General features: G+C 51.9%; 3 protein-coding genes across 3 annotated transcripts; 2 read left to right on the top strand and 1 right to left on the bottom strand.

The window, feature by feature from the left end:
- Window positions 1-1594, bottom strand: AYL99_02116 (hypothetical protein; the record flags this gene model as incomplete). Its single annotated transcript, XM_018833632.1, has 7 exons — window positions 1-445; window positions 502-568; window positions 634-754; window positions 864-1052; window positions 1169-1236; window positions 1297-1333; window positions 1400-1594. The coding sequence occupies 7 exons, from the start codon at window positions 1592-1594 to the stop codon at window positions 1-3; spliced, it is 1122 nt and encodes a 373-aa protein (XP_018696256.1).
- A 2335-nt stretch (window positions 1595-3929) lies between these two features.
- AYL99_02117 (hypothetical protein) lies at window positions 3930-6216 on the top strand (the record flags this gene model as incomplete). Its single annotated transcript, XM_018833633.1, has 8 exons — window positions 3930-4183; window positions 4251-4264; window positions 4346-4595; window positions 4650-4718; window positions 4783-5040; window positions 5119-5275; window positions 5345-5724; window positions 5916-6216. The coding sequence occupies 8 exons, from the start codon at window positions 3930-3932 to the stop codon at window positions 6214-6216; spliced, it is 1683 nt and encodes a 560-aa protein (XP_018696257.1).
- A 1893-nt stretch (window positions 6217-8109) lies between these two features.
- On the top strand, window positions 8110-9884 carry AYL99_02118 (hypothetical protein; the record flags this gene model as incomplete). The annotated part of the gene is made up of 5 exons (XM_018833634.1): window positions 8110-8302; window positions 8362-8421; window positions 8475-8806; window positions 8868-9626; window positions 9693-9884. 5 exons carry the CDS (start codon window positions 8110-8112, stop codon window positions 9882-9884), a joined length of 1536 nt encoding a protein of 511 aa, XP_018696258.1.
- Between the last annotated feature and the right edge of the window lie 2596 nt (window positions 9885-12480).

Raw genomic sequence — 12480 nt, forward strand, 5'->3', positions numbered from 1 at the left:
TCAAACGGCGTGAGACTCCCAGTGAATGTCCGTCTTGACGGTGATACCTTTTGACCCGGACTCATCACTGCCCTTGGTGCGGGTACTTCCCGGTCCCGTCGTGTAGGTGGTCAACTGAACCTCGTCGTCCCCAAAGGTAGGGTTGACGATGCGGTCCCAGTCCCGTTTGACTTTGATCGGGATACCCTGGCCAGACTTTCCCGTGGTGGACCCATTGGTGTTCCCGCTGGAAAAGCCGCTCGTGGGTACTGATCGGGACTGCGAGCCGGCCGATTTCCAAAAGCGCCGTAGCAGCGGCGCGTAGCAGGGCATGCAGGCGCAGAGGATGCCGATGAAGGGTTCGCAGCACGACCAGATGAAGACGCTGGCCATGGACCAGGTCAGGTCGGCGTTGTGGATGAGCTGATGGATCGAGATGATGCGCACGATAGAGGCGATGCAGACACTGTTTTATTGTTAGATTTTCTCAAAAGAAAACGGGGTAATTGCAGACTCTCTTACAAGCCTCCGAGTCCAAGGACTCCGCCAACCATGACCTTCTTCCTTGTGGACATGCGCAATCCCAGAACTGTAGCAAAGATTTTTAGCATGTGAAACACCGCCCGTATTTAAGGAGAGTGGGAGAATACTCACGAGGTCGAATCGGAATGATCAAGATGCAAACATCGACAAGCATGGCCCAGATGCCGTTGGCGAAGAAGAATAACGGCACGTCAATACAGTGACCCTTAGCCCCGGGGGTGGTATACTGAGTCTAGTGTTTTTTGAAGCCGGGGTCAGCGTGTGTACAGTTCCCCCCCTCCGTATCGGTTTTTCTTTTCTGTCACTCTGCCGAGAGTGACTCTGGAGAGGGACTGACTCACCCAGAAATACTCCAATGGCTGACAACCGGTATTGATGGTGACGACAATGACGACGAAATAGCTCCAGACCAAAAAGAGACCGAGATAGGTGGACCATCTCTGGCGAAAGAGACGCCAGTAGTACATGACGATGGATGCTTTGGTGAAGCTGACGGCGCCTGCGTAGATCATCACGTAGGAGAATAGAATCTGTTCGGGAGAATTAAAGACTGGTCAAAACTTGGAGAATTCGAGTTCGAGTTCGTCCAAAGCATTGAAGACGACAGGGGCAACATAGATTGTTAGAAAACTGGATGGATAAATACCTGCCAAATGGTCGTAAAGTCTTCTCCCGACACGGCCCAAAGATGCTTGCCACCACCGTATGGAAGACCTGGTCATTTTTGTCAATTTCATCAACATCGTGTGCTAGGGGAAAAGATTTTACACTCACTGACGAGCGAGCAGACTGCTGTACCATGTGCCAGAAGCTTGTTTTTCGTCGAGAATTAGTCCTTGTTATTTTGTCCTTGTTCCTCAATATCGGGGAAACTCACCAATGCTGGGAGGATCAAGTAGTCATCCCAGGAGAATTTTCCTTTGTCCCGCATCAACTGCGACACAAAACGGAGCATGACAGCGAGGGTCCCGATGACCATCAGGCTGACAACTGCTCTGATAACGGCGCCATTCTTGGTTTCGGACAGGTCAATGCCCGGAGGTGCAGGTCCAAATGCTCCGCTTGCAGACATTGGATGGTTTGGCCGTGCTGAGCGCCCGAAAGGTGAACGGAAGGGACAAGTAAAGAAAGCCACTCGAGCTTGCGAGTCGACGATATAAGAAGTGAAATAATGAAGGGAAAAGAGATGCTCAAAGAGTCACTCAAGGCGGAGGTATTTGAAAAACAAAAGGGTCTTTCCTTGACTTGCCTCTCCTTGGAATATCCCCAGGTCCCAGATCCCAGATCCCAGACCATTTGGGTCTCATATCACTTCAGACTAGCCATGTACCGAGTACATAGTACACATCGAGGAGTTCTGTGGCCCAAATGGGAACCCACAAGGCCATACTCTGTACAAGAAGAGAACTAGAGCTAGACCTTGCGCAATCCCGGTTCCTGATTCCTGATCCCTGGTTCCTGGTCACTGCCAGTAACTGTTCGAGGCGTACCGGATGATCTGCAAAACCAAAACAACAGTATGAATCAAACTGGGTCGTTCTGGGTATAGATCGTTCTCCGCTTCTTCAACTGAGAATGAGTTGGTGACAAGACACAAGGCGAGGGGGCCGAATACGAAGTGGGCAGTCAGCGATATTGGGCTTGAGGATTTCGTCCAGGAAGTCTTGGTCTCGAAAGAGTGATCAAAGTCCTCGGTACTATTACTGTAATCTCGGTATTTTCAAAAGTCCAATTTGTAACTGCCTTCTGGAGTTCGTCGTGCGAAATAACATGCCCGGGACCCATATCCGTGCCAGCCGTTGAGCTAGTTGCGCCGATCAGTCAAGACGCCTTTCCGAATTGCCTAGCACCTGGCAAGCAATCTTGCAGTTTTTCTCGAACTAGAGTTTTTCGACCTAGACTTTTCGACATGCTTGGTACCAAGTACGAGGTACCTAAGTGTCGACCACTCGGTGGAGAAGCTTCAGTGCAGGTCGGGAGGTGGATAGTTGGCAGGTTGGGCAAATCTAGGGATCCACAGTGCGGTCGGGCCAGAGCAAACGCCTGGCTACCTGACATTGTGCAGATCAGAACTGTAGGGGGAAGCTTGAAGGACAGGCACAACAGGGACAGTATTCGGTCCTCGAATTCGAGTCCCTGGGCAAAAGTGGGCCGGAGCAAACTTTTGCAAGGACTAAAAGGGAGGTGCACGTCTCCAGATGGGCATCCCAATACGGACGAAGTATCGTCGATCTTGGGTGAGCCCCGATTTTCAGGTGTTTCAGGGCTGTAGCCGAGCCATGGCTGAGCCAGCGCGACGATGATTTGGTCCCTCGCGCGGGTATCCAAGTACCTTGTACCTTGGAACTGGGAATCTTCGTTTCTAACGGTTTTTACGGATCCCTTTGCGGAGTAACTTTAGCGGGGAGTAGATACGGAGGATTGTATTTGACGGGCCGGTCCACATGTCCGAGTAAGGATTAGTGCGGCCCGGGACTCCTCAAGACTACTCTAACTTCGTTCATGATCGACGGCAGCTGGAGACAAATCGAGACACGAGTCAGTCACTCTCTTGTTTCGTGGCTCCGACGACTTCATGGTGGCCCGCTAGTTCGAGGCGATTCGGATGCCGCGCACGAAAAGGATGGCGAGGTACGAGGGACAAAGTGGGCGGGAAAGGCTGTCACTGGGAAGGGGACGGGTACTGAGTAGGGAGTAGTTGTGCCCATTTTGTTAGGAGCTCAGGGACAGGATAGAGTATACATTATGTGGTATAAGCACTCGATAGGCTTGACGACAACACAGCAAAAAGCCACAATGGAGTGACTTGCTACAATAGCTTGCCTGGTGCTACCACTGGTCTTGGCCAGAGTCTGTGGAAAAGGACGTTTTTGCTCTATCATCACAGCATGGTGGTGCGCTGTCGATCGGGCATCTTATGCGACGAAGACCGTGACAACCTAACAGCTAGCTAGCTACCCTTTGGGCCTGAGCTTCCCCCAACAGGCGAACTGGAGCCCTGACTTGTCTGGGACCTGGGAATTGGGAATCTCCCTACTTGATACCCTACTCTTACCTATCCTTCGTTAAGCAGCGAATAATACTGTCTTGCTGGAACCACAATGGCCATTTTACCTCTGGCACCAGCTGCCAGTTTCGTTTCACCCATAGTGCTACCGTCTACCGAGTGCATAGAACTACTTGGTGCCCCGACCAAGTGTGCTCCACCATCATCCGTTAATATGAAACTGGTCCACGAGAAGGTCTCCACAGGAAGAGAGACTCGATAAGAGACTACTTCACACCGCTCTCGTGGCGCCCAATTCTTTTATTATTTATCAATGGACGAAGGGCCCGGATGAATCCCCGTGAAGATATTCCTTGTCGACACACAAAGTGACACAGGGCATCATCTTACCAAAAAGAAAATGGGATCTATCCAGGAAAAAGCACCCAACGATGTCAGCCAACGGCCAAACTGGGTCCCTTTGCTGGATACTCCGGTCCTGACCAGGAGGAAACTGAAGATCGTCTGTATCGGTGCTGGGTTCTCGGGCCTCACTCTGGCACACAAGATCCAGCACGAGTTGAAGCTGGAGGATGTCATTGACCTTCAGATCTACGAGAAGAACGCCGACGTCGGGGGGACCTGGTACGAGAACACGTATCCCGGTGCTGCGTGGTAAGAGTGTCTCCCCCCTCGATCCTTGTCAGCCAGAGCAACCAGAACCTGACCACGGAATTACTAGTGATATCCCAGCTCGTGAGGCTCTCACCTTATGAAGACGGCATTGGCCCATGAAAGAAAGCACGCACACTAACCTTTGGTGATCGTTCGTCTTAGATGCCTATACCTTCTTGTTTGAGCCGAACCCGGACTGGTCGCAGTTCTACCCTGCCCAGCCGGAGATTCACGCCTACATCAAGGCCACCGTGGCCAAGTACAACCTGGACAAATACGTCTCGCTCAAGTCCAAAATCTTGGAGACGATTTGGGATGATGAGGCGGGACGGTGGAAGATCAAATTTGACGCGAATGGAGTCGTCCGCGAGGATACCGCCGATATCCTGGTCAATGGCTCCGGGTTTCTGAAGTACGTCAAAAAAGACTCTGTATAGCATTCGGCGATGTCTAACCGGAAATCAAGCAAATGGAAATGGCCTGCGATTCCTGGTCTACATGACTTTAAAGGGAAACTCGTCCACAGCGCCAATTGGTACGTGTTCACAGAGTTCTAACTAGAAAGAGGTCAAAGCTGAGAAGTGTTTCTCCCTGGGCAGGGACAAGGACTACTCATGGGAGGGCAAGAAAGTGGCCGTGATCGGGAATGGGTCCTCAGGGATCCAAATCGTGCCGGCCATGCAACCAAAAGTGTCGAAACTCGTCACCTACATCCGAAATCCCAGCTGGATCTCTATCAACTTCTGCGCCGACAAGACCATCGACGGCAAAAACTTTTCGTATACCGAAGAGCAACGAAAAGAATTCAGAGAAAACCCCGAATCTCATTTTACTCTGCGGAAGGAGTTGGAAGCGTCGTAAGTTTTTCTCGGATACTTTCTTGGGTTTGCAGGAAACTTCAATGGCTAACCTTTCGGGAAATCCTCGACCACCAGGGTGAATGGATTCTTCTTTGGAATGAAGACGGGTCATCCATTCCAGCAAGGTCTCGAGGCTGCGTGTAAAGCTCAGATGGGCGCCATCCTCAAGGATCACCCTGAAATGGCGGACAAATTGATCCCCAGCTTCCATCCTGGCTGCCGTCGCCTGACAGTATGTTCCGCCAGTTTGTTCCGCTGAAAAGAGATTGAAGCCCACTAACAAGCTGGAAATCTCGATTAGCCTGGTGATGGATATCTCGAAGCTCTTCAACAACCAAACGCGAGCATCAACTGGTCTCCCATCACTCGAATCACGGCCAAGGGGATAGAGACGGCAGAAGGAGGGGAAGAAGAATTCGACATGATCGTCTGCGCCACGGGCTTTGACACAAGTTTCGTCCCGTCGTGGAAACTCGTCGGGCTCAACGGGGCGACGTTGGACGAGAGATGGAAGACCGACCCGGAAGCCTTTTTCGCCGTCCAGGTCGACACCATGCCCAACTATTACATGTTCAATGGACCCAACTGTCCCATCTCACATGGTTCCGTCCTCACCGAGATTTCTTGGACCTGCGACTATATCCTCCGCTGGGCGGAGAAGATTGCCACTCAAGATATCAAGTGAGTCTTCGCACTTCTCTTATCGATAGGGACTACACTTTTTTTTTGAATGCTTTCCCCTGATTGACCACGTTGGTCGTGGTATCTGTGACTAGCATCTGCAGGTGCAGGTGATTGCGCAGGCGAACGAGGGTGAAAAGAAAGGGACGGACGGACGGACAACTAGCTAATCTCGACGACTTGCAATTTAGATCCATTACTCCAAAGGCTGAAGCAGTCGCCGACTTCAACACCTATTCCCAGGAGTTTCTCAAGTCCATGGTGTGGGCAGACAATTGCCGGTCCTGGTACAAGAACGGCAAGGAAAGTGGCACCGTCACCGGTACGTACGCCGGGACCATATTACACTTTAAGGACTGTCTGGAGAGTCTGGGCGGCGAGCATTTCGACGTTGTCTGGCGGAGCAAGAATCGGTTCCGCTGGTTGGGCAACGGGCAGAGCAAGTGGGATAAAGATGGGATGGGCGATTTGGCGTATTACATGAGACTCTGAATGTCGCAGTTGTTGGTGCCTTGCCTGATAGCATAGCGAAGAAGATGAAGAGAAGGGAAGAGAGCAACAGCACTCGAAGTCCGAAACACCTGACCTCTATATCTGTTCTGGCTCGTGGGGACTACGTTATTTACTGAGCCAGTCGATATAGATGAATCGGATTAGCCAGGCTCAGTCGATGATCTGCGGCGGTAGCGATGAACAGTAGACTCTGGTCCAATGTTGGCTTCCTGATAGCTGTGTCACGGAGTGAGAGTGGCCGACCTTATATACAAAAATACAACAATAAGCTAGGTTGTCGGCTCTTGGTCAACCTTGTCTACCTGGATCTACCTGACCGGCCAAAAAACAACGAAAGCGCCAACATACCTGAGCAATGAAGCACTTTGACTCAATATCCTCGTGGCGAAGCGGAACTTTTGGAGAAAGGGAGCTTTGGGACCATAACGTCAACTAGAATCGAGGCCAAGGTATGGGCACTGTAGACTAGGCCGAGGCGATAGATTGGCAATTATAGGCGGCGGGGCGGGTGGCGGAACAGGGCCCCTGGCCCCGATATGGGCGCGATCTGATCCGTTAGTCAGTCGGTGCAGGAGCCTCTCAGGTTGAAGCAGCGAGCCTTGGGGCCACCCTCAGGTCCAAAGATGGAAATGGGAAACCTCGAATTACATGTTTCCGGAACAACCAAGCAGCGATGCGCCGCCCAAGTAGAGAGGGATTCGAGAACAGACGACGGCATGTCTGTGGCATTGGATAATCTCCGTCTGTGACCCGACACCACGATACACCTCATCACAGTGATCAGGACAGCCTCTGCTGACTGAAGGCCTGAAACATCCTTACCAACATAACTGAAGCATGACATGCTGGAAGATATCGACTAAGCACAAGCAGAAACAGAAAGGGACGCTGCCTGCGTTGAAGGGCACACTTCAAGATCACGGATCAATGCTAGATCCTACAGCTGACATGTGGTATGTAACACGATAAGACACGCCAACATAGACTCCGGAATCCCGCCGGAGAATAGGAGCTTCAGCACCTCCGGATGTTCGTACATCAGTTCAACACATGTGGGGTAGGCTGTCACGGCTGTTCGAGCAACTACTCTGTATTCGGGGCAAGCCACACTGCCTGCGTACGAGGTACCAGACGTGAGTCTGTGCAGCGTCGCTAGCGTCATGTGGAGAGGCTTCCGCAGCTTCCATGGTCTCGACACAGTTCCTGGTGGGAAGAAAAAGGTGTGACCGGATCTACAATTTTCCAGTGTAAAGGCCAGAAGGCGGCTTTGAATATTGGGTGCTCGTTACCAGGAGACAAAGTCAGCCGCACCAGGGAACATGGAGGAATACAACGGGGGATGTCTGACGCAGTGGCATCTCACCCCGTCTAAGAAGATAGGGCAGCAGGGCGAGACCGCTCGGCAGTTGATGGTGCCAGAGAGAGTTTAGCCACGACCATCTGTCGACTCCTACCCCATCAGAACGCCCCAGTGCAAGACTCCTCCACGGCAAGATCCCCTCCCATGGCAGGATTGCCTTCCTGGGCCGACCAGCCAGCCAGCCCCGTCTCTCATCCCGGGGGCGTTGTCTGTGGGCGAGTGGAAGCCCATCAGGTCACTCGCGATGGCCACAGATCGTGGGGCTAGCGTGTGGGGCATTCTGTCGTTTTGTGAGAATGGGGAAACCCGACAATGTCCTGGAACATTGTGTGGCAGCGTGGAGGGAGGAGGAGGAGCAATGGCACGATGGTTTTTGTTCAAGCACTGCCCTGAGTGGTATGGGCCTCATGGGTGTTTCTTGGGAGCGTGGCCTCGCACCTTCTTAATCATTCATTCTTTTCGCCATAACGAAACACTTCCATTGCTATTCTTCACCAGACATCTATAGCACCATGGAGGTCAAAGCCACCGACGAGGCACCCTTGACCAAGTCTGCGGTTGTGACTGCATGGCAGTTCGTGGCCGCCCATCCTTTCGTGATCCTTTTCCTGCTCCTGTTCGTCCGACCCTTATGGAGACGCTACTCCTCACCGTTGCGACAGTTCCCAGGGCCGTTCATTGCCTCGTGCACAAGAGCGTGGAAAGGTGGGTTTCACAAGAGGTACTTACGAAAAGACCTTGCGGGCTGACGGTGAACTGTACAGTTTGGAGTACGTGGACAGGTCAGACTGAGCAACATCACATTGCGCTGCACAAGAAATATGGTAATAGAAGCACACGCTCCGAGCAGCTCCTCGACAAGGCTGACTCCTCACAGGGCCCGTCGTCCGTATCGCGCCCAACGAGGTGTCATTTTCGAATCCAGAAGCTGCGATTGAATTGTTCAAAACGGGCAAGGGATTCCACAAAACAGACTTCTATGGGGTGTTCCCGCCTCCTGAGAACCCCGACATCTTCACTGAGACTCGAGAATCGGTCCACGGCGTCAAGAAACGATATGCGGCGACTCCTTACAGCTTGGCCGCCATGCAGCAATGCACGCCTCGAATTGAGGAGACTGAAAAGCTTCTGATCTCCAAGTTGGACGAATACGCCGACAACAACAAGATTTGCGATTTTGGTGACTGGCTCCATTTCTTTGCGTTCGATGTGAGTTGAGGCCTATGTTCATTCCATTGGCGAAGCAGGTCTGACGACTTACTGTTTCCAGGTCCTGGGCGAAGTGGCATTCTCCAAGAAGTTCGGCTTTCTCGAGGCGGGTGTCGACGTCGACCGCGCCATTAAGACCATCGACAATTCCCAGTGGTATAATGGCATCGTAGGCCAGCTTCCGTGGCTCGACTACCTTTTCCGACGAAATCCACTGTGGAACCTCATTCCGTTCCTGTCCACCAAGAACGCTCTGATCACGAAGACAGCATTAGGACAACTGCAAAAACGCCAGGCTCCGGACGGAGAGAAGGTCGAGTACAAGGACCTTCTGAATAGCTTGATCGTCGCACAGAAAGAGCACCCTGAAGCCCTTGGTCCTGGTGACGTGTTTGCAATTGCACACGGCGCTATTTTCGCGGGGAGCGACTCGACCGCCAGCACCATGCAAAGCTTCTTCTGGTATGTCTTGTCCAACAAGAGAGTATACGACCGGCTGGTCACAGAGGTCATGTCGGCCAATCTGTCGGAAATGGTCACGTACAACGAGGCACAGAATCTGCCCTATTTCCAGGCCTGTCTGAAAGAAGCCATGAGAATTGCTCCAGCTGTCGGCTTGAACATTACCAGAAAGGTTCCAGCTGGGGGTGCCGAGATCGACGGTGTCAGGTTACCCGAGGGTACAGCCGTCGCCGTGAACGGCTGGGTCTTGCACAGGAATAAGAGTATCTTTGGCGACGATGCCGAGATATACCGACCTGAGAGATGGCTTGATAATGACAAGGAGAAGGTAAAGATGATGGAACGATGCATGTTCCAGGTGAGTTCCAATACCTTAGATTCCAAATCAGGGCAGCAAAATCAGGAGCTAACTTAGCATGTTCAGTTCGGTGGCGGTTCGCACGTGTGCATCGGACGGCATCTTGCCCTCCTTGAGATGAACAAGGTCATTCCCGAACTCCTTCGACGATATGACATTCAGCTTGTCAACCCGGGAAAGAAGCTCGAACACCACTCCAGCTTTTTCGTGGTGCAGTGGGGACTGCTGACCTATATGCGGCTGCGAGAGAAGTCGTGAACGCACCCAAAGGTCCCAAATCTGGCGAGGACAGAAAGCTAAGTGGTGAAGCGCTTCCTTCCGCGGTTATTTTCGGGGTGGCTACTCTAGCCCGAGCGTCCCATGAGAAGAAGATTTGCTTCGCTTGTCTTGCAAAGCGGGAAACAAGTCGTCGGGATTGGATGAGCGTCTGGACGGTTCGGTAGCTGCTGAGCCATGGGAATAAACCTCTCAGGGGAGCTATTTTCGGAGCCTTTGGAGAGCTGTTTCAATAGTTAGGCTGTTACGCCAGCCATCATCATTCAAAAAAAAAATTGAAAGAACAACAAAACGAGAGTGTTAGCAAGCTAAACCAGCCACTTTCCTTGCCTTCGTGATACTGAGGGATATGGCGGGAGAAAAGGCGGAATCTCTCAGCGCTTCAACTCGTCCGGTGCCGAGAATTTCTTCGATCACGTGTATCAGATCAAGTGGCGTTGTGGCGCTTGTCCAGAGTTGCTCTCAACAGCCACATCATCAGCACCGCCACGGCCACCACCCATCGCTATCATCGCCACCACCGAGGAAAACAACCGATGCAGCTGACGCAGCTGCCATGGCACATTCGTGTAGCAGGTCATCATGTCGTGTGATATCCCGACGAACAGATACGCGGTGCGTATCCAAGGTCAGCTGGGCCAGCTGAGGAGAAAGTGTTGGTGGATTCCGCCCTATTATTAGTACTCGGTAGACAGGCAGGGTCTCTTCCTTCTCCTGGGGTGTGACTCAACTCGATGACAAGTAGAGAGATGTTCTACATGTGAACTGTATCTTCAGCCTCCAGGCCTTGAAGGGGAACTACGTGATGGCTGAAGCACGGCTTTTTCCGGTCTGGATTTCTGATGTAACTTTCCTGCCGTCATGAACAGGCTTGTCCTGACTACCCACCAGCCAATTGTTCGACCAAGCGGAAAGAGGCAATCCAAGACTGAAGTTGAAATATAAGGAGGTGCACAAAGGTAAAAGGTGGGTTGCAAAAGTCCCTGGACTGTCAAAGATCTGGCACTGTCGGTCAAAAGTCGAGCACAAACATCTCAAATGAGCACAATTACATGCCCGTACCCCCGAGCCGAATTCAACATGAACAATCACAAATACTCCAAATTAAGTTTGGATCCGCGGACTCTTTGCAGGAGGCATTAATGCCATTACCCTGAATGTGGAACTTGGCTCCGTCCCTGCAAGCATCATCGAGTCTGCACTTGGATATATTCTTCGCGAAGCGATAGCCATGAATGATGACAGAGAACCCACCTCTCTATGTTCGTGACGGATCAAAGTGTGGTTGATCTGGTCGAGGTTGCATCGGGAGAAATGTTGATAGTGCGTCGATTGATTATGTCGTGCTGCTGGTTCACATAATCATCGTTTGGGGAGGAGTAACTGTTGTCCCATCAAGTTGTCCTGAGAAAGAATGCCACTTTACCCGTTCATGGTTGATTTGGAATGCATCAGAAAAATATATCCACGTCAAGTCGATTAGGGCTCTGAGACGTTGGCGCTTGTGTATGCGGGTTCCGGCAAGCTTGTGAACTGTGTCTTGAACACCACAGCCACCACAGCCAGATATCTGACGTTTTGATCCCACAGGCGACGTAAGATCAAACGGTGCCTGGCCTTACACGCCCATCAGTCTGTCCTTCAGGATGACTCGAATGTTAAGTAGGCGTCCTTGGGACTTTGTTCCATTGACAGGCATACCTCATCTTCATCAGGCGCAAGAGTCAGGCGTGTAGTTGGCGGACAGCCTTCCGAGAAATCTTGCGGATGTCAAAGTGCAGTACGGTCCCGTGGGAAGGCTCTCGTACAAGCTAGAACAAATTCTTCTAGGCACGCGACCATGCAGGCGTCGGACAGCGGCATTTATCTAGGTAGAAGTTATAAGTGTTGCCGAAAGAGCGCGGACAATGACCAGGAGAGCGGATAAAAGAAGAAAAGGAAGGAGCAAACCTCAAAGGGCTTGAGTCCTTCTTAACCCTGAAAGTTGGTGCGCCTCGTGGCCCAGTACATTACCTGTAAATGTCACCAAAGGACCAAATCTCCACAACATATCTGGGGACAAAAGTTCTTATTTCAATTCGAGAAGCAAAAATGAGAAAGAGAGGGGGGTTGAGGAGGTCGAGGGATATATGCTGGCCTACTTCCTCACTGAGAGCGGTTGGGGGTCATAGAGGATGGAGGATGGAGGACGCCGGATGGTGGGACGGGATCTAGGACTCAGCCCACTGCTTGACCGCACCAATCGGATGGCCGCAAATAACACCGGCCCGCCGCAAGGCTCCAGTCTAACGTCAGGGACAACAACTTCGCACATTCTTGCACCCAGACCTCGTAATCCCCCACTCCGTTCTCCAGTCCCGGTGGCCAGGCTCTGCCCGAACAGTCCCTCGCTCTTGAAGATGAAAATCCGACTTCTGTCGACGATCCACTCCGTGTAGAGGCGTTGATCGCCTGATGTCTCCTTGCTAGGATGGCCTCGCGCGCGCATCGACTGCAATGACTGGCGTTGGGTCATTGGTTGACAGCTAAAAGTCCCAGTTCAGGCACATGTGGTGAGCGGGGCGGTGCATGAATGATT

This window comes from Fonsecaea erecta (assembly GCF_001651985.1).
Source record: "Fonsecaea erecta strain CBS 125763 chromosome Unknown Scaff2, whole genome shotgun sequence".
In the NCBI taxonomy this organism is placed as follows: Eukaryota; Fungi; Ascomycota; class Eurotiomycetes; order Chaetothyriales; family Herpotrichiellaceae; genus Fonsecaea; species Fonsecaea erecta.